The sequence below is a fragment of the Strix uralensis genome, chromosome Z, assembly GCF_047716275.1.
Source record: "Strix uralensis isolate ZFMK-TIS-50842 chromosome Z, bStrUra1, whole genome shotgun sequence".
NCBI lineage: Eukaryota > Metazoa > Chordata > Aves > Strigiformes > Strigidae > Strix > Strix uralensis.
This window is the reverse complement of record NC_134012.1, coordinates 91783082-91810726: the sequence shown is the minus strand read 5'-3', so window position 1 is coordinate 91810726 and position 27645 is coordinate 91783082. Positions and strand designations below refer to the sequence as shown.

The window sequence follows — 27645 nt, the reverse complement described above, 5'->3', positions numbered from 1 at the left end:
CTTAGCTGACTCTCTGCATCCTTTATGTCACTGGCACGGCATGCAGAGGGGTGTTAGGTTGGTGCACAGCTTCCCTGCACCAGCATCAGTGTGGGCTGCTCCCTAGCAAGATATAGTGCACGCACAGTGCTGTGGGACTTGTGATTTGCCCTTGCAGCCCTCTCAGGAAGGAGTTTCCCAGCCTGGGGGTGTTCCCTGAACTCTTGCATCACTTCATCCTTGTTTGCATCTCATTTTTGGTAATGTAAGGCATCTGCCTCAGCTGCAGGAAGGGGAGCAGTTAGCTGTGTGGTGGGCAGTGCTGCCGGGACCACGGTGGAATGGTGAGCAGCGGTGTTTACGCTGAGGCTGACAGGTTTGTTTCAAAATCTCTGCTTGGAGAGAAGATTGTGTCCTGGGACATCCCAGGTGGATGCATGGGGACAAGGGCTAACAAAGGAAGGGAAAAAGGGACCGCTATAGGTTCAGACAGCCTCTCCGAGGGAACCCTGGTGCACACCCAGCCCAGGGAGTGTATTTTATGGCAATGTACTATGCCAAGGTGCTGCAGTTAGAGCCAAACTCTGCTCTTAGCAATGCAAGCGTCCAGGTACCAAGTGGAGTTGACTTCAGTGTCAGTTCAGATTTTCACCAACCTACAAGGGCAAAATTTATTAGCTGAAAGGTATCACATCTCATCCTCCCACATACACTGGCCCTTGACATTTTGCAGAGTCTTCTGCGGCTCTGACGATGCTCCTGCAAAGAGCACAGAGTGCCCATATGTCTGGGAAAGCCGAGCACAGTGTGAACACTTGGTTGAGTTTAAAATCCTCTTCTGCCTCTAACCTCTAGGACTGGCTGATGAGGCCAGAGGAAGGCTGTTCCCTGCTGCATGGTCTCATCCTATCTCCAGTTGCCTGTGTCTCTTGGGAGGCAGGTCCCTGGGATGAGATCCTCTGCCCCACTGCTGAAAGTGTTAACTCTGCCAGTCCTCCTGCAAAGTTGAATTTTCTCTGTCGGTTTCAGGTTGTTCCTCCTTATCTTGCCATAAGCAGTCCTTGTTCCTCCCTTTGAGGACCTCTGGTCTTTTGGAGGATCATCCTTCAACAAGTTTGTCACTCCCCAGGGACATGGCAGAGAAAGCCATGAGTGCTGTAGCTTAATGGGGTCAAGAGAGCAGCACCTCCTCCTCATCAGCGATGTCTCCATCACAGCCTTGAAGACAATTTCGCCCGGTACCTGCCAACCTCCTCTGCCACTCCATCTCTCATTAGAGCCAGTGACCTGCCAGGGGAGGAGGTGAGCTGCTGAGCACAGACCAGTCCAAAGCAAGGTCTCATGAGGGACCTCAGCAGCAAACATGGGACAAAGGGCCCCCAGGTGCTTTGAGCAGATGATAAACACAGCTCAGGCTCCCCGTGCAAACTGTGTCCCTTCCCAGGCTGGCAGTAGTTGAGCGTGGAGGGACATCCCCTTGTTCAGGACCTGCTGATAACCCCACCTCAATGGGTAATTCCTCTTTCTCTTTCCCTGGCAGCCCCCCCGAAGGAGCCATTGCTGATGTGCCGGTCCAACAACTACCCGAAGGGTTTCTACTGCAGCTGGCACCTTCCCACTCCCACCTACATCCCCAACTCCTTCAACATCTCCGTCATGTAAGTGCCTGGGAAGGAAGGGTGCAGTGGAGTGAGTTTTTGTCCCTGCACCCTGGAGCAGGTCCCAAGTAGTGCCATGAAGTCTTGGGGCAGTTGGTCTGACCTGTGCTGAGTGTATGGGATTGGTGTCCCAAAAATGGGCCTGGTGAAGGATGTTCCAGGGACATCCAAACTGGATGCTTGGCACTGGGGCTTTGTCCCAAGAAAGTTCCCATTTCCCCAGAGAGGACCACAGAAGTCCCCAGCTCCCAGGTCCCCTTTCCATGCCCCCCAAGTGCATTCTCTCTGCACCACTTTCCACAGTGGAGGGTATGTCTGCTGTTTTTCAGTGCATTTGGCACAGCCATGCTCCCTTCTGGCATATGCTGGCTGCAGCTGGGCAACAGCAGCATCCCTCACCTAGAACTGGCCATGGCATGGTATCATCCCCCACCCTGTGCCTGGGTCCTGGCACAGCCCTTATATAGGCTGGTGCCATGCATTATCTTCTGGGGCTTGTGTCACCAGCAGGAAGGAGACCCCATTCCTCTCACAGGAGGGACAGAGCCAACCCCAACCCCAATAGGGTCTCATCCTTTCCTTGGGGCACAGTTCACTGCAGCCTCTGTGCAGGATTAGGATAAAACATCACATACATGAGCCTGCAGAATTCCCCAGCAGGAAGAAAGCATCCCTTTGACTGTGGCAGGGGCTGGTGCACAGGGACTGTGGGCAGAGTGGGGAGACAGCACTGCTCTTCTGCCTCCTGCCTCTGGCAGCATGGGTGCCTCCTGACCCTGAACACTGCTTTGTAGGTAACAGTTCTTCTCACCTCTTCTTTCCAGACATGGCACGAGAGAGATGGTCTGCGAGAAGGATGTCTTTCCCAAAAACAGGTGTCACATCAGATACCTCCAGCTCTTCTCAACTGTGAAGTACAAGGTGACTCTGACAGTCACGAATGCTCTGGGCAAAAACTCCACCACTGCCACCTTTGATGAGTTCGCCATAGGTAACTTCCACGGCAGCAACTGGCCTCTCCGAGATGGTGTTGGGGTTGGCTTGCTCTGCACGCAGTGTTGCCCGTTGGAGTGACGGGACGGGGAAGGGGCAGGCTCCCCAAGTGGAGCTTATGCCTATCCATGTATGAGATGGAGCCGAGGTCTGAGCCATACTGGCATCCTCCTCGTGCCTTCCCTGATTCTCCTGGCCCTGCTGTAACTGGTGCCAGCACCTGAGCATCCTGGGGGAGCCAGGCAGGATGTCCACAGGCAGCCCCCATGCTGGTCCCATCGGTGGCCTGGTGCCCTGCCTGGTCCCATCCCCAGTGATCCAGGTCTCCTGTGGTTGCTGATCTCCTCCCTGCCTGAAGTCTAGGGAAGCAGCTGCCATGTGCTGGGGCAGAGGGCTGTGAAACTGGTGTGGTTGCAATGGCATTGCCCTTCTCACCCCTCTGAGCGTTCCCAAAAGAGAGGTTTGGTGTTTGTGCTGGAAGCAGTCATAGGAATTAGGATTGGAAGAGAAATTAAAATCCTCTTGCCTCCATCCTTAGGCATCATAAAGCCCCCCCAAAGTCATCCTCCACCAGCCCTTACCTAACATGGTCCTAAAAACCTTATTCCGTGCCTTTGCATCTCTCCACTGCTCCATCTGGGCAGCAAAGGCTGTGCGATGTGGGACAGGGAGCAGCAGGCCCTGGGGGCCAAGGTGCCTGTGCTGCCAACTGTGCTGCAGGGATGCTGCCCGGCCGTGTCCAGACCCATGGTGCGGATACTCCAACTGTGAAGGACCAGCGTGGACTGGGCAATTTAGAGCCAACGATGGCAAAACAGGGAGCTGGGCACAGCGCTTTTGCCACCAGCCAAAGACAGATTATAGCCAGTGCCGTGACAAGAGTGTTCATCCTCAAAGAGCAGGAAAAATGGGAGAGAATAGAGTTCAGGAACACGTTGAAAAACAATTTGCTGGTTACATGTGGCAATTACTGGACCAGAAAAACAAATAAATGAATCCTTGAAGTGCAGCCAGCAGTCAGTCTTTGCCTTCAATATGCTGCATGTCCCAGTCTCAAGTGGCTGGAAGTGCCGGAGTGCAAGAAGAGGAGCTGCACTTGTATCCCAGATTTTCTCTTTCTACCCCAAATCCTGGAAAACATCATACAAAAGACAAGGCGCCAGCTCTGAACAGAGTGGGGAAATTATTTTGGAGCAGGGACTATCCTGCCATGTCCCTGCAGCCGCGGTCTGTATCCAAAGCTCGTATTCATCAGTGCATTGCGAACGTTGATAACAAGGCAAGGAGCTTAGCAGGGAAGCGGTGGAGTTTCAGTCACTCGGGTGCCTTTAAATGGAAATTGTTGTGTTTGTGGAAGATACACTCCTTAAAAATGAAGGTAACCTCCAGCCTGTGGAGCCCAGGGCAGCAATTAAGCTGCATTTTCTGAGTTCCTTGCATTCCCTTCTGAAGGAGTTCAGGGCATTGTCCTGTAACATCTGCATCCCACCCATGCCCTGCCTGGCTTCCTAAACATCTGGTCCTCCATCCAGCACACAAGGGCAACCCCCCTGGGAAGCACACCCAGCTTTGAGCCCCGGGTATCCCGGCACCAGCACAAGCCGGATCCAGCCTGGAAGTTTGAAGTCAGCCCAGGACGGAGGAGCGGTGAGCAGAGGCCAGTGCTGCCCCGGACCAGCTGTTAGCATGGGTGCAATATTGCTTCCTCTTGCAAGAGCACCCAGAGCGGTGCAGGGTGCCTGGTCACATCCCAGCGGTTGCGGTGGGAGGTGAGACCCCCCGGCACCACCTGGCAGATGCTCTAACACCCTTCAGGACAGCACTTGAGGAAAGGATGATGGGCCAGTGCTGATAGGAAGGGCTGTGTCCTGCCCCCCAGAGCCAGCCAGCTCCCCTAAATGCTTCAATATCTAGTGACCTTAAAATCTCCGTGTTCTGTACAGCTATGAAATTCTCCTCCTCGGGATTTGGTATGGCCACTGTGCATGAGAAGCATAGACGCAGTGGTGATTGAGTGTTCAAGCAGGCAGTCGACAGGCTTAGCAGAGTCATTACAGGATGAACTCAGCTGCCATCGATCAACAGCCACCTACCTTCAATGGAGCTTCTCCTTGTGCCATCCCATTGTTTCCAATTAAAACAAGAGCACTGCGGCAGTGTATTTTGCCATGCAATTTTGCCCCAGGTTGCCTGCTCTACTTGCAGAAGCTTCTGCATTTCAGCGTCTCTTCTGGCTCTCTTCTCTGCAGCTGCAAACCCTGGGGCTGTGTCCCAGTGTGGTGGGTACTGGTGGTGTGGATTCAGCATCCAGTTCCCCGGATTCAGCATCAGGTTCCCTGGGGATCTCTACCAGCATCAGCTAGGCTGAGATCTCAGCTTGAAAGTTGTGCTGGGTTTCACTCTGATGGAGGGGTGGGAGACATATGGCTCAGAATGAAGCCATTGTATCGGCTCGTTGGAAAAATGCTGCATGGGAACATTGCAACATGTGTACCCATCCTGATAAAATGGAGAGACAGTGTCAACCTGAGACTGCATGATGCTTCTTCTAAAATCCCAGGGCTGGAGATGTCAGAACTTACCTTGCGTTTTCCCCTTAGCCTAGAGAAAACTATCACACCTTCTGCATGGAGGTTAAACCCCAGGCGTGAAAACTATCACACCTTCTGCATGGAGGTTAAACCCCAGGCGTGAAGCCCTGATCTCATGCCCTGCTGAGGACAGAGCAGCCTGGACCCAACACAAGAGCAATGCAGGGCCAGTGGCTCTCCCTCCCAGCACCGTCTGAGCTGGGAGCAGACCCACTGCTGGGTCGGACCACCCACCCATCCTGGGCAAACACAAAAAGCCCCCTGGAAAGGAGTGACCTCCATTGGTTTTGCTTCCTCTCTCCTCCCTCCCTCCCTGGAGCTCCCAGCATAAAATCCCTTCCCCAGCCGCTCAGATGATGGGCTCTAATTGTGTGGAAAATGGCTGGTACTTTCTTTTGCTATCCCAAGCCCATGCCTTGCTGGCAGTTGTGCCATGCTGGTTATTAGCAGCCAGCTGCAAGGGGGTCACTCTGCATTTTCATTTTCAGTGATGAGTGGAAAAGCTTTTCCAGCCCTCTGGCTCCCATCTCTCATTGGTAGGAGATCCGGGCTGCCTTCCTCCTTATCTTGCTCCTGGAAATTGTTTCCATAATTACATCTTCTGCAAAGGTATCGATACTAATAAAAATGAGCATGGGGAGGGAAATGTTCTACAAAGCCCTTCAGACATCAGGGCTCCAGCCCAAGGCAGGAGGAGGTGGGAAAGGGGCTGAAGGAGCTGGAGGGGAGAGAGTCTGGAGGCAGAGGAAGGTGCCAGGGAGGAGTGAGGTGGTGTGTCAGGAGCTTCAACCTCCCTCATGATGGCTGGGACAGCATGGGGACATTTGTGGCCCTCCAGGACACAACCCCATCTTCCTCACTTGTACGAAGAAACAGGAAGCTGGCACATGCATCCCCCAGGAAAGCAGGGACATCACCATCACACAGCAACATCGGCATCCCACCTCAGCGCCTTTCTCCTCGTGTGAGCGTGGGGCAGATTAGCAGAAGATGCACAGCATTAAAAGGAAGAAAGCAGCCTTGGACAGGGCCTTCCAGGCATGGGTGCCTTCCTCAAATCTGCCACCCATTCCTTGTGTGACCTTGGGAAGGTCATTTTATCCTCCCAGCTCCAGCTATGGGGCAATTAAGATGCAGAGCATCTCAGAGGGGCTGCATGAGGACAAACGTGCCCATGTCTGTATGAAATTCAGAGTCTCTGAACACGGGTATACAGTTGCCTAGGCAGAAGGTCAGTTCAATTCATACTACTTAGAGAGGCAGAATTAAATTACCTAGACTGACATTTGGCTAAGACATGGAGTTTAATATCCCTCTGCTCATAGAAAATGCCAGGGGATATTTAACGGCCGCAAGGGATCCATTTTAGTGCTTGTTGGAGAGATGGGATGGGCGACGGGCCCCTCCATGCTGCAGGGTCTCATCTGCCTTTCTGAACCACCGGTTTCATTTTGAGATGTGTTTAACAACAGCCAGGGGAGATGGATAGCTAAAGACTCACAGTTAAGTGTGAGCATGCAGAGCCTTTAGGAAAAGCCACTTTCCATGGCTCTTCTTGCACGCCAAGTCCTCTCTTGGATGCGGCAGCCGAAAACCAAGCGGGAAGAGCTGTGAGTCGCCTCCCGGCCAAGCCCCCTTCCCAGGAATGTCTGATGATGCTCCCTCAGCTCTGCAGGATAATATTACATCTGGTTTTGTAGCCGCTTAACCAGTACTCAGCCTAATGCCCATCGTCCATTATTATTATTACTACTATTGCTTTTATTACATTACTGCCTGCAGGCCCTTGCCGAGGACAGGGCTCTATTATGCTGGCTGATGTACAGCCAGACAGTCCCTGCCTCACCATGTGCAGGCTAAATGGAGGCAGACAAAGGCTGGGGAAGGAGGAGCGCTCGTCCCCATGTGTGGAGCAGGGACCTGAGAGGCTGCGGAAGATGAAGGACTCCTTCAAGGTCACATAGAAATCAGAGATCTGGACACAGCTTGTCTCCCCTGTGGGACTAGCTCTGATGTTTCCCTAGATGAGCACAGTGTAATGAGGTCTGTCCTAAGAGACGTAGGTCTGTCCTCACTGGACCAGCTGCCAGAGGTGCGATGCCCTCTCCTGGCTCTTGCATCCCCGCTGCCTTGGAGGGACGTGGCAGAAACAGCTCTGGCTTTGTGCTTTTGGAGTGGCTGGCACTGCTGTGCTTTCTGGCCTGGGCAGGAGTCCCATGGATGGAGGGACACATGGGGAGGTAGCAGGGATTGCTGGTTTTCCCATTAACCCACAGTGCCGTTTGAAGGCTTGCCGCAGCCAGGAGCACAGCCCTCTTCTACAGCTGGGCTCTGCTGTGCTCACTTGGAGCCAGGCCAGCCCTCCCATGTGCACCAAGGGCACTCTGAAACCCACAGAAGCAGGCCTGGGGGTCACATCCCTGCAAAATGGGCAGGTGACTCCCACCTCAGCATCAGGGCACCTTTCTCTTTGCTTTCCTACAAACCACCACAGTGGCATCTCTCATTGTTCCCCAAGCACATGTGCCCTGCCTGGCACAACTGCATTTAAGCATCCCTCTGCCATGGCTTCAGGCTGGCATGCCAGAAAGCAGGGCCAGGCTCCCTGCATTACCACAGGGAGTATCCCATCGCATCCATCCCCAGCCCGGCCCTTTCCTTCCCACTTCCTTGCTGCAGAGCCTCAGTTCGCAGTCATCTGCATTCGTTCAGCTGAACAGACTTTTGTTTTGCAAACCAAGCCTGCCGAGCCAGTGTTGGATTTATACTTTTCTGTATGTGTTTGGACTCCAAGTCCCTGTCGGTGGAAGCTGATGTCCAGCCTGAGCCTGGGGGTTCGCAGTGAGTGAAGGAATTGCGCAGCCATCTGGAGTAGCTCAGCACAGCACAGCCCCAGCAAGTCATCCCTCCTGCCGAGGATAAAGCTGTAAATGGAAAGTTGCATCCAATTCTGCCACAGAGAGAGATCAGTGAGAGCCAGGAGGTGGAACCAGACACCCATGACCAGGCCCGTGGATGCTGGCTCACCAGCTGCTCCCCAGTCCTCCAGGAGCATCCTCTGAGCACCGGGTGCAGTGGGGATGGAAGTATTCATCCCTCCTTGCACCCACCATGGCAGAGGGAAGGTGGTGTTGGGGTAATGGTGAAGATGATGGTGAAGGAGGACTGCAGCAGAGTGTGTGCCAGGGTGCTGAATGGGAGGGCTGGGGAGAGGGAGGTGGTGGTGAGCTACATCTTCGGGGGAATAGGGCCAATTCTGGGTCCCACCAAGGTGGTTAGGCTGTGGCTTCATTTCAGCAGCCCCCCTCTGCCTCACCCACAGCCAAGAAAGTGGGTCTGAAAGCATCACAGGCTGGTTTCTCCTAAGAGGAGCAAACAGTGGTGGTGCAGGGAGGGTGTCTTCGTAAGGACAGTTGCTGTGATGCCACCATCATTCTGAAGCAGAGATGGCAGCGAATGTCACACACACAACTCCACTCACAGCAGACTGGCCCTACATCAGTGTCTGGTCTCATACAGCTTCAAGCAGAGGGAGAGATGCCCTTCATACATAAGGCAGGGCTGCAGGCAGCAGGTAGGCAGGCTAGCAAGGGAGCAGCTCACTTGCTACCACCACCTCCTTCGTCTCCCAGGAGAGGTGAAGTCCCTGTATGGACATCACCTCCCACCCGCAGCAGATGAACCCCTGGGGTCAGTATGGAGGAGGAGAAGACTGCAGGGGCACTCTTCTGAGTACAGGGAAGGAGCTCTGTCAGGCAGAGGGGGGCTCCCCACAGCCCCAGCATCCCTCCTCCATGCTTGGGAGTGGAGTTTGATGCTGGCACCTTACCAAGCTGCTGCTCAAGGTGGTCAGAGCCGGGGGACCATTACACAATCCAAAGATTTTCAGGCCAGCAGGGACCCATGGGCCTGCATGTGGACTTTGCAGGGAGTTAAGAGCTATCCTGGGACATGAGGACTCGTGTGCATTGCTATTCTTAGAGTGCACAGAGAGTCCTCTTCCACCCCATGCACGGCTGTGTGCCCTGCTCCCTGTGCCCAGCTCCTTCCTGGTCATAAGAAAAGGAAAAGTATGGGTGTACCCAAATCTCTGTCTTTTTGTTGTTTTGCTATTGAAAATTGGGAGTTAGAGCTGTCAGGAGTTGAGCAAACCCTTGGCGAGGAGCAAGGCTTGCTCTGTAACGGGCAATGCCGTTCATCACAGCCTGTCTGTGATTTGCTCCCAGCACTCTAAAAGTAGCTGCAGCTTCAAAGCACATTGCATAGCTCACACCCAATTAATATTCACTTGAAATACTTGTCAGGTAGTAAAAAAAATATCTCTGTATCCCAAAAGCAGAGCAGGACTGAGAGAGAGGGACCTGGGGTAGAAGGTGACCATGGCAATCCTTTGCCCTTTGAAAATATGATGTGCCAACAGTCTGAATCCCCAAAACCCCAGCCCTAAACCCAAGGACCAATATCTGCCACGTTACTGCAAGGTAAGTGGGTTTGAATGGGGGTCAGACTCCCAGAAATCAGGAGGTATGAGGAAAGTGCAGGATTTGGGCTTGGTGGGCTCCTTGCCCTGACCCAAATAGCCCTGGGGAGGAGGGGATGGTCTCCCCTGGCCAGGTTGTTTCTGTGAGTGTCTGCACTGGCACCTCCTTGACGGTGGTTAGTTTGAGCCAGGACTGCCATACCACTGACCTAGACAAGAAAAGGTGATTTGCATCTAATTAGTTTGGGAAAAGTATGTTCTGTGTCTTGACTGCTCCTCTTGGAAAGCACATAGCGCAAAGCCCAGCCAGCTATGCCAAGGGGTGTAAGGGAGGATGCCATGTGCAAAGCTTTACCACCCACCCTCCTGTCTTCCAGTAAAGCCGGACCCTCCGGAGAGCGTGGTGGCCAAACCCGTGCCCAACAACCCTCGGAGGCTGGAGGTGTCATGGCAAAACCCCTCATCCTGGCCCGACCCTGAGTCTTTCCCACTCAAGTTCTTCCTGCGGTACCGGCCTCTCATCCTGGACCAGTGGCAACACGTAAGTGATGCTGAGCTGGCTGGGACAGGAGGGAGTGGTGACGGCTGGTGGCTGGGATCAAGTTGCATTGGAAACAAGTGATCAGAGACCAAAAAAAATGTCTATTCACTGCCCTGGCAACCCAGACCCTTTTCCTCTCCTTCTCTGTCTCTCCTCCCTTCTCTCTTCCTCTCCATCTTTCTTTTAACTCACATTCTGCCTACAAATGGCTCTGCAGGCTCTCCCTGCTCCACATTTTCATCCACGGCCCCTATCTACTTTCCATACATATGTTCTATATAAAATCTGCCAACGAGATGTAAAAGGCATTTAAAGTATAAATGTCACCACATTTAAATGCGCCTCTGCCACATTTAGATTTTGAACTGAAGATAAAATACTGCTCGCCGTAACTCAGAGCACAGGCACGGAGTGATTGCCGTGATGTTATCGTATTTCTTACTTTTATTTCTTGTTTCTTTAAAAAAAAAATAGTCAGTGAAATCCTTGGCAGCCCGGAGGACAGATTTCATTTGTTAGCTGCAGGAAGATAACGAACGGGCTTTTTTTTTTTTTTCCTCTGTGTGCTACTTGCATCCTCATATTGTGAAGGAAAGCAATCTGCTGCTCGAGGAGAGGTGCTGCTATGCTGGCGTGGCTCATCCAGCATCCCCTCTGTGCCAAGCTGGGCCAGTCAAAAGCCAGTTAGGTGCTTTGCTTGATAAAGCATTTTGCCCCAAAAGCCAAATGGGAGGAAGCACCCAGTCCCCAGGGAGCTCACCTGCATCATGGAGCCAAGCAAGGTTTTGTGCAGGCCAGGTCTTCCTGGGGGGAGAAGTGGCTGAGAGAGGGGTTGGGAGTCTTTGCCTGTGTCTCTGCAAGGTGATGTCTCGGCAACTTTTTCCTTTTGTGTCGGTTGGGTTTTTTGACGAGGCAGTACTGCAGGTCGTGTTTCAGATTGAAACATTTGATGATGGCTTTGAAAATCAGAGAAAGGTTGGGAGAGGGTCTTCTTGCTTGTCTCTTTGCCCTTCACTTCCCTCCTGGGGATCAGGAGAGCATTCACAGAGCATCCCAAGGGGTAAGAAAGCAGAGATGGAGTTTGAATATTAGATTGCTGTGGATATATTTTTTTTTCACTTGGGGGAGAAATGTTTGAATTGTAGAAGCTGTGAAAAAAGGGGAACAATTAATGGGAAATACCAAATACAATGTCAGATTTTTCGAGGTGTGAAACTTGTGGAAGAAGCTGATGTTTTCATCCTGCTATAGCCTGATCCAGCAAATCCATCCTGCAAATGCAGGGGTTTGCAACCAGAAATGGTGGGAGAGCCGGTGAGCTGCCTCCTGCCTCAACATACTTGTGGTGTCAGGTCTCTCCATCACTGGGTATTAGGTATCATACTCACGGGGTCAAGCTGTGCCAGTCCCCTCATCACAAGGCCTCCAAGGGGATGGTGTGGCCTCTCCATCAGTGCTCTCAGGAAGGCAGCAATGGTGGGAAGTACACGGAGGTGTTAGCAACACTGGTGGCAGGGTCACCCTGGCTGGAAAAAGCAGTTCTAGGGCAGTAAAAACTTGATTTCTCCTATTTAAAGATACCCTGAACTGTGGAGAGAGCTTGAGGTACCAGCCCTCATGGTGGGTGCAAGGAGGGCTGGGAAGCGCTCATCTCGTGGCATCCTGGGAGGGCACAGCAGTCTTGGGTACCGCTTTTAATCAATATCCCCTTGCAAGAGACATGTCCTCTGTCACTGGCTGATGGAGGAGTGTGTTTGGGGAATAATTTGCTCGGTGAGCAAGTGCAAGCATTCAGTGAGTGAGGTACCAGCCTTGTTTTGTGACTCTCCTGCTCTGCTGGCTGGGTAATGAAAAATCTGATTTGTGGATGATTTGAGGAAAACTGCCACTATTCATCAGATGAATTATTTGCGAAGCCTAATTCAATCAGCTCCCAAACACCAGGGGATGGCAGCACTGCAGCAACTGGAGCTGCTCCAACCCCAGACCCCCTTGGCACACTCAGCCTGCTTAGCCCAGCCCGGCACCCTGCAAATGCAGCGGTTTGTATCCAAAAATTAACCCCACTGATTCCAGCGTGCTGGGAGCGTGCCCAAGCCACTCTGAGCTCTGCTTTACTTGACCTGTTGCTTGTTGGCATCTTGGGGGGTCTCCCCATCCCCCCAGATCCAGCCAGGAAAGGGGAAGACATGGTTTTGTAGGGTCAAGCCTAGCTCAGCCATCCAGCTCGTCCTACAGTGGTGGCATTGGGTCTCTCCTTGAAAGGACAAATGCCCTGAGAAAGGATGCAGTGGTCACACATGCCACACTTGCATGGGGGTGTCTTAATTCTTGCCGAGTGAAGGTCTTCTGCCACAAGCGGCCCCCCATCTTGCCTCTTGCTGTCCCTGCTGGCTGCTGACATGGGAAGGCCATTGCACGCAACCTGCTTGCTGACAACAGGGCAGCTTGGGATCCTGGCAGGGAGAGGAGAAATCTCCATCAGCAGCCAGGAGGAGCTGGATACATCCCTCTGTGCCCATGGTCCCCACGCTGAGCCCCATCGCTGCCTCCTCGTGCAACCCCCCCATGCACCAGCTGTGGGTTTTAAGCATCTCCTGCCACCCCCTTGGCAGCCCCATGGGAAGCCCAGCATCCCCGCAGGAGCAAACTCACAAGGGAGCACTGGAGACTGCCCAGAGTCAGGAATATCCATGCAGGCCCCGCTCACACATGGCGTTTCTTGGCAGAAAAAGCAGGTCCCCTTTTTCCCCTCCACCTCACGTTATCTTTGCAGGGTCTGATCTATGCACAGCACCTCGGCAGGCAAGACCGAATGAGCACTAATAGGATCAGATGGATGTCGAGCTGTCGAATACCGTAGGGTCTGATTCAATCAGCATCTGCTTTCTCCCAGGCTCTTCCTTTCAGGATTTTAATAATGCCAGTGCTTGGCACCAGAAGATGAAGCCATCCGTGGCGGGAGCGGTGGATCTTATCAAGACCGCCGCTGCGCGAGCTAGCCGTAAATGCAGTTTCCCCCAGGAGAGAGCCAGGCGATGCTTGGCCCATGCATCCTCCACATCAAGCAATATCTGGGGCTGACCCAGAGCCGGGGGGGGCACCCTTGTCCCCTTCCCAGTGCTTTGCAAAGGTGGGTTTGAGCCCCAGCATGCCATTTGCACTCCCTTTCCCCTGCTCAGCAGCACCTTTCCACTCAGGCCACTTAGCAGCTCTTGTGTTGCAGTTCACTCTGGGAATTATGATGATGTGCTCTGGGAATTATTATTGTGGGGAGATGATGATGATGAGTTTCCACATGAGCATGTGGCAGGGTGTCTGCCAGATGCTTCTTGAACCATCATGCTGCCTTGCAGCAGTTCCCTCCAGCCTGGGCACAGGCATTTCCAGGCTGTTCAGGATGCAGCAGTGTCACATCATGTCACATCAGGTGGCCACCAACTCCCCTCTGCCCCACCAGCGCTGAGCTCACTCTGAAACTCAAGCAACTTTAAAGTCACGCTCCTCCCTTTTTGGAAGAGGGGCTGGTGGTTTCTCTGCTGCCAGAAGAGAGATGGGATATTTGTAGCCTAAACAGGTTTTTTTATGCTGTCCTTTTGGCAGAATCTCCCCTTCTGTCTCCTAAATATAAAACATTAAATGTTTAGGGTATCCTTTATTTTTCTCCTGCTTTTAAGTTTGTAATTCAAGCCAGATTAGTGTGGTTTCCTCTTCTGTTTTATAGCCCCATCCTGGCCCCAAGCGAGCTCTCCTAATGCTCTCAGATGTTCCTCTAATGGCTTACCTAGGCTGGAACTGGATACCCTTTCCTAATGGATTGCTAATAGCCTGTTTCTGGTTTTACAGGCTCCTTCAGTTAACTCGCAACAGCAGCGATCGCCACACTCACACATGCGCTCTCCCTGCAAGCACATCTGCAGGCGGGTGGCCAGGCACCATCCTGAGCATCTTTGGGGAGCCCAGGGTCTTGCACCCAATTTGCTCCCACCCTGTAGCATTTGCTGGATCAGGGTCTCCCCTTTTCCCATTTTTGGGGGAGAGATTGCATGCACTGAGCACTGACCAGCTCGGTGCATGTCCCAGGAACATGGTGAGGCTCAGAAGGTATTTCTTAGCAGCATCAGAGCTGGTGGCCAGACTGAGGGAGGATTTCCTCTGGTAGGTTGCCAGCAATTTGCAGATGCCGTCGCAAAGTCTAATTGAACCCATTGGCTGCGTTGACAACATGAAATGTTAACGAACCGTGAGGCAGGCTGCGCCTCAGATCTTGAGATTTGCAGTAAAAGGTCATGAGATATTTAAAGCTAATAATGTGGTTGGGTTCTCTCCTTCCTCTTCTGTTTTGGAAGCATTAGAGCCATGTCCGTGAGCATTTGTAAAGAATAGAAACAGTCTTCTTTGGAAAAGCAAGCAGAGGTGCTCCCACTATCCCAGGATTTTAGGAGCTGGGGTCACAGAGCCCCCAGTGCAGATGTCTGTGCCAACTCTGCTGCCGAGAAGCTCTGATCTGGGAATTTGGGGACAGGAATGGCGGTTTGTGGGTATTGCCAAATATTTAGTAGTTGGGTTCGTTGGTGTGAGGAGGACATGGTCCTCTGGGCTGGCCACTGTCACTCATGTGTTGGGGGTGGCTGCCAGGGTGGGCTCAGGCTTATCTCTCAAGGCAAAGCAACATTTTTCAGTCAAATAGGTGAATCTCACAGGCTGTCTCTGGAAGTTCCTGCCTTGGGCAGCCTGAAATAACCTGAAAGTGTGTGCTAATGCATATCCTGCCTGTGACGGGCAAGGAGGAGGGATGGAACTGGGGAAGGCAATTAGTGCCACCGCCTGCCGCAGCTGCGTCCCCACCGGTGCAGCAGCAATGTCACTTTGCAGCGGGCGTGCTTCTTCGCACCCATTTGCATCCCCCTGTGCCTCTGCTGCTTTGCCTGCACTCCCCCTCTTTGCAAGGCAACCTTGGCAGGGAGGTCACCCTGAGTGAGCTGGGTTACAGCTTCACGCCTGGTAGCTTTTATTGCGGCACTTCTCTCCCTTTCCCTCCCAGCCGCAAAGTCAGTGATTAAAAAAGAAGGGAAAAAAAAACAACAAAAAAAAAAAAACAAAAAACAAAGAACTAATAGGTGGGAGCAAAATGTTGAGGCTGTAATAGTGTTGCTCATCACCTTTGCAGGGATGGAGCTGGGCTCGGGACCCTTGGCTGGCACTGTCTGTGTGCTCTCAGTCCCCTTGAGAACTGCTAGTGACCTAAAAGTACTGAGCTCCCAGCAGGATTGGGCCTCCAAAGGCAGCTGTAAAGGTGCCACTGAGCAGCACCCGTGTGCATACGCTCACCTGCATGCTTGCACAGCTGCATGCAGGTAGGATGGCACCAGCAAGCTTAGCTTTCCCTGCCCACACGCAGACCATGCCAGGCCATGCCCGTGCCCCATGATGCCCATGCACAAGCTGCACCCATCTGCTTTCACCCCCAGCCGACTGCATCAGCGTGGTAAATGCATCTGCAGGCAGCAGATGCCAGTGCCGGGCAGGGTTAGAGCTGGTGCTGAGTGCCCTGAGCATCCCCGATCCCATCCTCCCTGCAGCCACAAGCGAAAGCAATCTCTGCCAGTTGTCACTTGGCAGGAGGGACAGTGCATTCGGAGAAAGAGTCTCATTATTAACGAGCTTATAGCTCCGCTTTCAAAGATGCTCTTTATTTTAAGTCAGAAGGGAGCCGTTCAGCCGCATCTGGTGTGACACAACCCAGGCTGCAGAGGAGCCCTGTGATAACTTGTCCTCCCAGACCGGCAGCAGGGCTGAGCTATGTGCAGCAGCAGCACAGCAGCCTTTGCGGGGAGCAGGGGTGACAGCAGGGACCACAGCAGACCCTGCTGGGCCCCTCCACTACCTGGCTGGCAGACAATAAGGGGGCGGGGGGCGGTGGTGTCATTCACTTTTCCCAACCTTTTAGTTATTCCAGAGTCAGGGCAGAAACTTTTGTCTGGTGTTAGCCCAGCTGATTCCTGTGGTGCTGCAGAAGGAGGAGGTAATGAATGTCAGACCTATTTGCTCTCCAGACATGGCTTTGAAAGGGAAAAAGCAAAACATTTCTTTTCCACTTAGCAACATCTTTTCGTGGGCTGCAGTGGTTGTTTGCAGCGACCCTCCTGCACTTCCCAGTGGCAGGGTGACTTGCTTGGGGGTTACTCCTGCTTTTGGTTTAGCCTGTTCCCCATGGCAGGTGGGATCCTGACCACTTGTTGTGGGGAAAAGAGTCTGTGAAATTGAGCCCACTGGGGCGCCCCGTCCCCTTCCCAGTTCCCATTTCCCTCATTATCTAGGATAAGCGGGAAGCATCCGGAGGTGGAGGAGGCTGCGAGGATGTGAGGTGCATGGTGGACCCAGGCTGCACGCTTATGAGGGGTTTCCTTCCACATTCCCCTGCTCACTGTGGGTGGCACCGGCTGTGTGAGCAGATCAACTTCACCCTACAACAGCCAGGGTGCTCCTTTTATTTTGGGGAAGGCAGGCTCATCCAGGCTCAACACAACATCTAGAACAGGCACATATTCTCTGTCCTGGCATGCACAGAGGCGGTGCATCCCTGGCATGGGACTGAGGGGTGCTAGTCCCCTGGCAGGAGATCCCCTCCTTCCCACACCAGGAGCCATGCTGGGGAGCAGGAGGCGTCAAGGAATGGAAAGCAGAACCACTGCCACCACGGGGGAGCTAGCAAACATATTTTCATGTGGGATGCAGAGAAGGAGGCATCTGATCTCCCCTTCTCCCCCCCTGCCTCCTTCCAACACACACCCACCCCCAGCCTAGCTGCTGGGGCAGGGAGAATTGGGGTTTTCTTCACCCCCATCCCCTTCCAAAGGCCATTTGGCCTTCAGACCTGCCTGTGCCTCAGCTCGTTCACAAGTAATTGCTCCCTGGTCGCGCTGGACCAGGAGCAGAGCCCGGGTGGTAACAGAGCACAGTGACCTTTTTTATTGCCAGGGCACCCTGGCAGGGTGGGCTGGGGGCAGCGGGAGTGGAGCGGCGGGAGTCCGGAGGGGGGAATGCCTTCCTTAACTCCTGCTGGGCCAAGTGCTGCAAGGCACTGCCACCAGTTTGCGGGCAGGGACTGGGACAAGGGCACACATGGATGTCCCTTGTTGGGGTGTATGGTGTGGGTGGCTCATATGGATGTTCCCAGGCTTCCAGCACATGTGTAGGGGGGAGCAGCACAGACAGGAGGAAAGCTGAGCACTGGGAAATCATCCCCTCCGCCTTCCTGGAGTGTGTGTCCCCATCCCATCAATGTGGCATCAGCCCCTGGGCTCATCCTGGTGTTTGGAGCTGTGGGTGGGCACTGGCTGTCCCTCGGCAGCCCCGTTATCTCTCCAAGCAGGTTGATGGGGGTATGTGGCCGTGGCAGGGAATGGGATCCCAGCCCACACTGTTCTCAGCAAGCTGTCGGCTGAATTACTGGGTTCAAGGGCTTTTTTTCATTTCTCTCTCACTTTTTTTTTTTTTTTAATGCTAATAGCTCTGCATTGCACTGGCTACTGATCCCTCATTAATCTGGGCAGTGCTTCACAGCCAGCCAGAGTGACTTTTGGCAGGTGCACAAAGGCAGGCAGTGACATGCAGACCCCCCCCCGGCCAAAAAAATTACCATGCGCAGACTTCCTCCAACTTTTGTCTCTGTGTGGCGGGGACGCGGATTAAGGAATTTCTCCCTCTGCCTTTGATGCTGGGTGTCCATCCGTCCCTCCATGACCTCCCCAGTGTCCCCCCTCTCCCTGGCTCTCCCTGACTGTGTCCAGTTGGACCCAGTCCCATGTGCTTTCCCATCTGCTGCTGCATTTCAGTGCTTAGCCATGGGCACCCACCCAGGGATTTTCTCACCCACCATGGCAAATATTGGACATGTCCCCCAGCTGCCCAGCTCAGAAGTGCTTCATGCAGACGTCATATGTGTGGGGAGAGATGGATGCTGTCATCTATGCCTTATCTTTTTGTCTGCTGTCTAAAGAGGAACTTAGGGCAGTATCCTCCCAGGTCCTACAAGGAAGGTCCTCCAGGTCCTCCAGCCTGGGTCCTGGGGAACATGCCCCCCAGCCTCGAACTCATTGTGTCTGCAACACCCCATCTGCAAACACTGAGCCTCAGGCTGACTGCAACTGCGGAGAGGCAGAAATTGCTCCCAATGGGAAGCAGTCAGCTTGGAGGGCTCTTTGGGCTGGAGAAAAATGCTCTGGATGGAGCAGCAGCCTGGCTGGGCCAGCAGAACCTCAGCGGGGCTGGTCTGCCTGCAGCCTGATTGCTGCAGGGATCAGGGAGCAGCCAGGGGGGCTCAGAGGATGCTGAAATACCTATAGAGACCCACTCACAAGCCAGATCTTCCCAAGCCCTGTGCTCATTCCCTGCTTCCAAGGCAACCCCAGCCCAGTACAGGCCAAGCTGGAAGAAACAGGCTTGCAGGGGGCTGTCAGCTCACACAGTGATATTTCATTTAGTTTAATTGTCATTAGGAATTAATGAAAAGAGTCTGTCACCTCTGAGGACCCTGATCTAGCCTGGACTTTGCTCCTGGGCTGAGGAGGGCTGGAGTTTGGTGGGGTTGGTGGGATGGGTCTCAGCCAAAACCCCCAACAGGTTGAAGTATGCACAGCTGTGTCCTGCAGGAGAGACTGGCATCCTCCTCATCTTCTTTTCCCCATCCTCCCTTCTGCCCATACTTCACAGGATTTAAGTTTTCACCTATCCCATAAGTGAAATGGTCCAAACCCCTTTTCCTGCACAATGGGCTGTGCTCAGCCCCGAGATGGGAGCAGCCACCCCCCTGGTATAGACTGTGTTGAGGACCTGTGAGGTGCTAAACAGGACTGCTCTAAGCCTGACCCCATTATCTGGACAAGATGTAGCACCTGTGACCCCAGGGATGGGCTCTCAGCCTCCTTGGTGTGCTGGAAACTCAGGGAGACCCTTGCACAGAGCCCCACCAGGGTCACTGGGCTCATCTGCCCCCCCTACCAGGCTCCCTCCAGCCAGGATCTGACCTCGGACCCCCTTAGAGGGCACCCTGGATAGATGCCCCTGTGCCAATGGGTCAGACCCAATGGTGAGACCTGTGGCATGGTGGGAAGGTGTCTCCTGGATTGTAGGGACAGACTTAGGCACCAGCTGTCGCAGTGCTTTGGCTAATGGTGGCTTAAGGTTTAGGCACATCTCAGCTTGGCACAAGCCCTGCAGTGAAACCCCTGGTATCCCATTTGCATGGTGTGAGGAGAGACAGGAGTCGGCCTCTCCCCATACAGCCCCAAAATCTGCAGTGATGAGATGGACGCACACCTTTCTCTGCGCTGCTCCCCTGCTGAGGTTTGGTAGCAGCTTCACACCTTGCGGGCAGCAGGAGGCCCTTTGCTCCCTGACGGCTGGTGGGGGGACCGGCCGGGTCTCCAGATGTGCTCCAGATGTGGGGCTCCTGTGGGCTCAGGCTGGGCAGCACGAGCAGCTGGGAGCGCAGAGCCCAAGGGCTCCTCTGTGCCAGGCAGCAGGCTGGATGCAGCCCTGGGAGGGAGTAGGGAAGGAAAGGCTCTCACCTGGAGCAAGAAAGCAAAAGTGCCCGCCTCCCTGGTAGGGATGCCCCAGCGAGGCTGTAAAAGCTGGGGAGGGGGTTGCAGTTTGCATGCCAAAGGAATTCAATTTGTGCTGGGGTGTTACACATGCTGTACTGAGGAGACTGGGAAAAGGCTGGGTCTTTCTCAAGGTGGGTTCCTGCTTTTCAGGTACCCTTGCAGGCAACGGGGTGAAATTAACCATGCCGGCCACTGGCTGGGCCATCGCATGCATCCCTGGTGTGCGCACCATCCTGCGTGCGTAAAGCCACAGTGCCAGGGCATTCTCGCCCTGCAGGTGCATTGGCCCAGCTACCCCCGGGCACCCCAACAGTGTAGCTTCTCTCTCGTTGGGCTTTGGCATGTGATCAAGGACCAGGCAGAAGTTTTCGGCTTCATCTTGCTCCTTTCATTGAACTGAGTTCTTAATAAAACTCCCGTTTTGGTGCTCCCCAGGGCAGTAGAATCCTTTGCCTGACCTTCTCCAGGGTGGCTGGGGAGGCATGGAGGGCTCCATGTGGGTTGTGCCATGAAGTTCCCCCCACCTGTGAAATGCCACTTGCTCTGCTTGAGCATGAGCCCCTGGCTGAGCACCAGTGCTCACAGATGGGCTGTGTCAGGCCCACACCATCCCTCATCCCCCCAGCATCTTTATTATCAACATGTGTCTGGAGAGAAGGTGGTTTGTGTCAGCCAGGGCACAGGGGAAGGACAAGGGATGCCCCACATCCCCCCTGTGCCATGCACAGGCAGTGCAGGGGGGGAATGAAGCTAGCAGCATGTTGGTCCTCAGCCTTCGAGACTGGGTGGAGGGTGCAATGCTCCTGCCCTAGTCCCCTCCATGCCCTCAGGACCCTGAGGCCAAGCCTGGCTCCATCCCTGGAAGGTCAGCGGGGTGCTGAGCCCTCCTCTTCTATCACCCATGTGTGTTTGCTCACTGGTGGCTGTGCAATGGGGGTGTGTTTCTGCTTAGCACCTCCATGCCCCTGTGCTTGAGCTAAGCTTCAAGTGGATCAGAGATCCCTGGAAGCTGTGGACACAGTCTGGGGTTAAACCATTGCACCAGCAGTCACATCCCCAGGAGGATGGCAGGACCTCCTGTGGCCCAGACATCAGTGACAAAAGGACAGAGGGAATTTTTCTAGGAAAGACAGCTGGACACAGCTTGATCCTTGTTCAAGGGCCCAGCCAGAGGGATGCAAGCCAAGCCAGTGGGACACCGGCAAGCAGAGGATCAGGGTGGACAGAGGTGTGCTGGTAGGGGAAGTCTCCTCCCAGCACTGGCAGTGATGCCCAGAAAGTGTGCGCACACCCCAGCTGCTGCCCTGGATGTCCAGCTCCCAGCCAGCTGCCCTAACGTGTCTGAGCAGAGCCTGCCCGCACATCTGCTAGTTTCTGGTGACCTCTAGAGGAAGCTGCTTCACTCCAGCACCATCAGTTTGGGAGCAGAATTGGGTCTCACCAGATCTTTGGCTTAGCTGCAGCTGGAACATCCTCCCCCTGCATCCTGTCCTGGGCTCATGCCTCTGCCCAAAACCCCGTAGCACTTCCCAAAGTCCTGAAAAAGTCTCGTTATCATCCTCTAGCTGAGCTAAACACGCTGACCATCTTACACCTCCCAGTGCCGGGGCTTTCTCTGACCACCCTCCCCTCCCCGCTGCTGCCCTCAGGTCGAGCTGTCAGACGGGACATCACACACCATCACCGACGCCTATGCTGGCAAGGAGTACATCATCCAGGTGGCGGCCAAAGACAATGACATTGGAACGTGGAGTGACTGGAGCGTGGCCGTCCATGCCACCCCCTGGACGGAGGAGCCCAAGCATCTCACCACGGAGGCCCAGGTCACAGGTGAGAGCCCCCAGTACAAACAGGCTGTGCCCACAGCAGGGGGGGAACCCAGGAGTTCTGGCTGAGGGTTCCCTCTGTCTAGCTCCATACAAGTTTCAAGCCCAGCCGAGCAGATCCCCCCACTCTGAAGGGGGGCTGCAGCCCTTCACCCTCCACTTTGCCCCCACCCATGGCCCTTGGCAGCAGGTGCAACTGTGGCCCAAGGATGCTGACTCAGCTTGCCTGCCTCCAGCATCCTTCTTGCCAGGATTCTTAGGGTATGACAACAAAGCTCAGGGATGATGATGATGATGATGACGATTATTATTATCATTTTTCTTCCCTGGAGCTCTGCCCCCCTCCAGCCCTCCCTCTCCAGTCCTACCCCCTCCACACCTCCGACCCCACACAATGGCTCGGAGTGATGCCAATTCGAAATAAAAGCCACAAAGTTAACAAGCCTCTGTTTCTAGGAAAGAGCTGGGACTGTGTCCAAATGGGCGTTGTCAGCCCTGTGTTTCCCAGAAGGGCTGGAGCAGACCCTGCGCCGGTTCCCCTGACTGGCATCAGCAGCGGGGCGGGGGGGAAGCACTGGTGTGCAGGCAAGCAGTCAGGCAAGCAGGCAGGCGGGCAGGCAGTGACCAGGCTTCTAGTTGGGGCCGTGCATGTGAGCTGGCCAGATGTGCATGTGGGGAGGGGTGGTGCTCAGTGCCCCCACCCTCCAAGCCCAGCTATGTGTGCAGACCCCAGCACATGGGTGCAAGCTGTGCTCTGCCAGAGTCATGATGAAGCTCTGTAGGTCCTGGTGATGGTCCCTGCATGGAGATGCGGTAGATGCAAGCCCCGCTGCCAGCAGGTGGAGGTGCCCCTACACAGAGACACTGCCCACCTTGCAGAAACAGCACCCAGTAGAGCACCTATTCTGGGTGTTCTAGAGTTCAGGCAGCAGTAGGGAATTGCAGCCCCTCATCCCCAGGGGGATGAACTCCCCCAAGGAGTGCAGGCACACCTGCAGCAGTCCTGGTGTCAGGATTTTGGGTTTGCTTCTATACCGAGCTGCATCGTACTAAATGCAAATACCACTACCAATGGCACCTGACTGCTCCCTGTGCAGGCACATGCATCTCCATCACACATGTGTCCCTTGCACACATGTCCCTGTGCATTCATCAGGCTGCAGCCATGCAGGACTGATGCGGGACACTCTGGCTCCGGGCTGAGCCTCACCGTGACACCTCAGTGGAGTCTGAAAGATGCCAAGACAGAGCCGCTCTGGCCCCCAGCATCCCCAGCATCCCTCTCTCCAGATTGTCTGGCTGGGGTTACTCTGGGACCCTCTGGATGTGACCAAAACTGCCTTAGCCTGACTGCCCATCCAAGACCTTGCTGCAAACCTGCAGCCCTCCACAGGGCAGACAACCCATCTGGTCCTGTACAGAGGAGGACAAGCCCTGTGAGTCAGCCCAGCAGCCGCAGCCATGTCTGGGATGTTCCCTGGTGAGCAGGGGATGCTCTCTGCTGAGCACTTGTGGCCATGTCGTCATGACTTCTTAGCCAAAATTCCCACAGACCTGATGCACAGAGCAGCCCAGCTGGGCAGGATTGGGACCGGGAGGGATGCCCAGCTCTGCCTGGTGGTGCAAGGATCTCCGAGCAGTAGGTCCCAGTGTCAGAGCAGGGAAAGTCTCATGGACCACACAACCCCATGGCTCATCATCCCAGACCCTCAACTCAGCCCTAATGTGGCATGGCAGTGAGATGAACAATTTGGGGACAGTATGTGCCATGTCTCCACCACTTGGGAAGTGGGGCTGGCCCTACAGGATGCGTCCCAGGGCACCCCAGCTCCCCTTGCCATCCACTCTCCCTCCCTGCAGAGACAACAAGCGCTAGCACCTCCTCTTTCATGCCGCCCCCCACCACCAAGATCTGTGACAAGGGGGCCGTGGTGGGCAGCGGGGCCGTGGCAGTGTGTTGGACAGCTGGACTGGTCTTGGCTGCCTATGGCGTCCTCTTTATTTAGTGAGTATCTCTCAAACTGGGGGCATAAGAGATGGGATGTGGGTGCTGGGAGAGGGCAGGGATATGGGGACCCCAGAGGCTCCAGCATGGTTGCGAAGGGGATGCTCCAACCAGGCTGTGGGTAGAGGGCATTAAGAATGAGCCATTTGGGCTTTTCTTGCAGTTTTTTGTAAATGAACCAAATCTGGCTGCTTTTCCAGATTGGTGGAGATCTCAAAAATGGCTTTTTAAACATTTTCTGCAAAACCTGCAAAGGGGTCAGTCTTTGATGCCTTGTTCTCAGCAGCCCTCCCCTCTCCCCACTGCTGGTTTTTTAAAAGGCAAAGAAACCATGAGGAAATCTAAGGCCTTTGTGTAGTGATAGAAGAAGAATTGTCCAAGATCAGAAAATTCAAAGATGCATCTCAAAAAAGTCCTTGGTTTGGCTTAGAATAAAGGTGGCAGCCTGGAGAGCCCCAGATGCCCCATTCCACTCCAGACCAGGGCTGCTGTCTCATGGGTCCCCCCCACACCATTTCACTGTACCCACACTGCATGAAGACTAGGGGATTGATCTTGGCAGCAGCCAGGTGTGTCACTTCGGGGGATAAAGGATGTGTCACCTGTCCTTCAGTGACCAAGGAAGAGCTATCACAAGGCAGCTCCCATGGGTGCAGGGTCCTTTGCTCCCCTCCAGCTGTGTCATGTCCACATGTGACATTAGTGGTGGCAATGGGAGCCAGGGGTGGATGGGCAGGGTCCAGTCCTGGGAGGAGGAGGTGGAGGTGATGGGTTTGGGCACCTGGGTTCTGGGAAGGGGTGAATTTCCCTGTGGAAAAAGGCCAAATTTTGCTCAATGTGTCCCCTTGGTGGCCAGGCATGGCTGAGCAGGACTGGTGACCCCTCTCCTCCCTGCTCGCAGATCCCCATCTGTCCATCCATCACAGCCCAGCGCAGACGCCTTCTCACCGCCCACCGCCGCCGCCACCACCCCGCTGCCCCCTTACCGGGTTGAGTCTCTTATCTCTTCGATTTTGCACACGTTGAGGACGTATCACGCTTCTCGCCATCGCTTCGGAGGAGGACAGAGCCGCTGCCGTCCCCTGGGGAGCCACAAAATCCTCTCCCAGCCCGGAGCGAGGAGACGCACTTGTCCCCCCCATCCCTGTCCCCCTTTCCCCAGCAAGGCGAAGCGAGCCCGGGCACCATGCCACAGCTGAGGACCCCGCTCATACAGCTAACCCCCCCCACGCCAAAGACGTGCCCGCTGCCCCGCTGCCCACTCGAGTGACAGGGAGCGTGACGGTGCACTGAGAAAAGGGGATATGAAAATGGGGGGGGTGGTGAGGGGAATGATGCTCCCAGCTGTGTACCCCCTTATGGCAGAAGGGGGTTCCCCAAGGACCAGACTCGCTCCCCCAAGCTCTTGACCATGTGGCGAAGCTGGAGGGGTGCACGGGTGGGGGGTTCTTGGCCCCGTCTGAGGGGATGATGGAGAGAAGAACTGGTGGCTTTCACAAGTGTGGTGGAGAGCAAGGAGCTGGCAGGGTTTTAATGGAAAAAAAAAAAAGGAAATGAAATACCGATAAAATCCCCCTGCCCCTTGCTAAGCACCTGGGAGAGCTGTTCCTTCGGCTCCCCCTCCCCCCGCAGCACCCTGCAGGAGTCTTCGCCACCCCTAACCCCATCCCCACATCACCCCTAAACTTTTAACCACGTTGGATACAGGGAATCGCCCCCGTTGACGTCTTTGTCTCATTCTCCAACAAAAGCAGAATAGCTCTGCTGTTGCCTTTAGAGCTGGAGCCCTGCAGACCTGTCCCCTGCTGTCCCCTGCTGTCCCTGGCTGTCCCTGTGCCTGCTCTGCTCTCCTCCCCTTCCTGCCCCAAGCCCTGTTTTGTAAAGACACCTCCTCTTGCCCCTGCCTGGACCCAAGCGCAGTATTTAATACCGTACGTCCTAGTATTCCCACTGTTGACATGCTGTATTTGAATTTTTTATAGATGTATATATATAAAAAAAAAAATCAAAAAAAAAAAAATAATAGAGGGGATAAAAAAAAAGCTCACACCGAGACAATGCACACACGCGCACACACACACACACGCACCAGGAGAGACGGTCTTCATTAAACAATCATTTCATGATGGCTGCAGCTCTGGGTATTATTTCCCCTCTGGCTGGAGTGGGTGGGTTCTGCTGCCTGCTCCCACATGTGGTGCTGGCTGTGATGGGGAGGACATGGGAATGGCAGTGAGGGGGACACAGACATCCTGGAGCCTGCCCTGGGGCTTGAACCCATAACATCATCTCCCCAGGGGCTTGGGAGGACCCAAAAACTGGCCTTCAGGACATCCTGAGAAGGTGCAAGGGGGATGCCCGCCCCTGGAAACCGCTGGTGATGTAAAGGGGATGGTTGTCACCACCCTGTGTGGCACCCATGCTGTGATGGGAAGGTGCCTCGTGTCCCCATTCGCAGGCCCTTGGGGATCCCATGTGTCCCCAGGTTCTGACTGTACCCTAACACCTCTCAGCAGGCAGGAGGATGGAGACCTGCCTGCACCCCACTGCAGCCCAGAGGCTGGAGGTGGCACGTAGTCCCAATTAATGCACTTTCCTTGTCTGATTAATAATTTCATGTTAGGAAAATGTCACTGGCCCAGATGCTCTGAATTAAACTTCCATCAGGGCAGGGCTCACAGGGACCTGGCACAGGGGCAATGGGTACAGCAAAGCACACTGTGTCGGGATCTGGCCTTCCCCATGTACCTTGCTTGTGAGCACCAACTGGGGCAGAGATGTCATTGAGCTGCAGTTCATCCCAGGGGGAAAAAGTTCAATTTTTTTAGCAAATTGCCTGCCCAGTACCCCAACAGCATCTCTCCAGTTGGGAGATGGGGGAGGGAGGGAGGGAGGGAGGGAGGGACGGACGGACGGACGGACGGACGGACGGAGAGAGGTGAAGGAGTCACAGCCCTGGTTCTACAAAGCCTGAAGGCAGCACCAAGCCAGTCACTAACTCCCACCAAGCACTTGCTGTGATTTTAACCATACTAGGGCTTTATTAGAGGAGAGCTCAGTCCCATGCAGCCCTGCCTTCAGCTCAGCATTGCTGGCAGCAGCACTGGCTTGGTTCACTGGTTAATGTTCCATTACCAGACAACATGCCTCAGTCATTTATTAATGTTTCATTAGTGTTAAAAACATCTGGTAATTAATTATGCACTAATTATGGATTCACAGTGCTAAAAGCCAGGGTAATCTACCATAGCAGATGGCTCTTTGGGTCAGGGGGAAGGGACAGCTCTTAGCAGAGATAAAAATGTCAGGCCCAGCCCTTGCCTGGGGGAAGCATCCCAGACAGACGGATTGCCTTCATGTCCACCCAGGATCTCCATGGCTCATCCAGAGGCATGCTGTCTCAGGTTATTAAGCAGAAGAAGCCTGTCCCTCTCAAGCTGTTTCAGGAACCCGGGGAGCAGTGTTTCCACTGCCCAGGGCAGCTGTATGAGGAGCCATCGGATAGCAGTGGCTTTCACACACAGCCCCGGGCACCCTCCAGCACCTGGAGTTGGCATGCAGCCTGCCGATGACTCCGGGATGCTGTTTGTCAGCCCCTCCACAGTGCCTGGCCAGATTAAGAGGCAGTCCATAACGCTAGGGGTGTCATAAAAGCCCACTCATGTAGTGCCCCAGAAATATTATGCACAGATGTGCAGAGATGTTTCAAACTGGGGAAGGTCCCAGGGGAGCATCTCTGCCAAGCAGAAAATCCATCCACTTAGCAGTATAAATCCATACAGGAAGAAAGAGGGAATTACAGTGCTCAGAGAGACCTGTGCATCACATAACCTGAAATCCAATACATCAGCAGGGCGCAGCGGGTCCCTGCATCTTCCCAGCACATATGTGGCAGTAAATCCCACCTTAGGTGTTGTTTTCGGCTGTTGCTGATGTGAGAGCAGCCTTGCACTGAGCTCCCCAG

The 27645-nt window shown here is 54.3% G+C and overlaps 1 protein-coding gene across 9 annotated transcripts in view; it reads left to right on the top strand.

The window, feature by feature from the left end:
* The window catches only part of CNTFR (ciliary neurotrophic factor receptor), a 209832-nt gene extending 184025 nt beyond the window's left edge, over window positions 1-25807 (top strand). For 8 of the 9 annotated variants that reach the window (XM_074856845.1, XM_074856843.1, XM_074856847.1 and 5 more), the window contains 6 exons: window positions 1520-1637; window positions 2462-2628; window positions 10079-10242; window positions 21500-21680; window positions 23537-23681; window positions 24583-25807. In XM_074856845.1, the coding sequence (XP_074712946.1) occupies window positions 1520-1637; window positions 2462-2628; window positions 10079-10242; window positions 21500-21680; window positions 23537-23681; window position 24583 (776 nt within the window). In that variant the 3' untranslated portion in view covers window positions 24584-25807. Of the gene's footprint in view, window positions 1-1519; window positions 1638-2461; window positions 2629-10078; window positions 10243-21499; window positions 21681-23536; window positions 23682-24537 lie in introns of all 9 variants that reach the window. The other variant, XM_074856844.1, reaches the window with a different exon arrangement.
* The last annotated feature ends 1838 nt before the right edge of the window (window positions 25808-27645 follow it).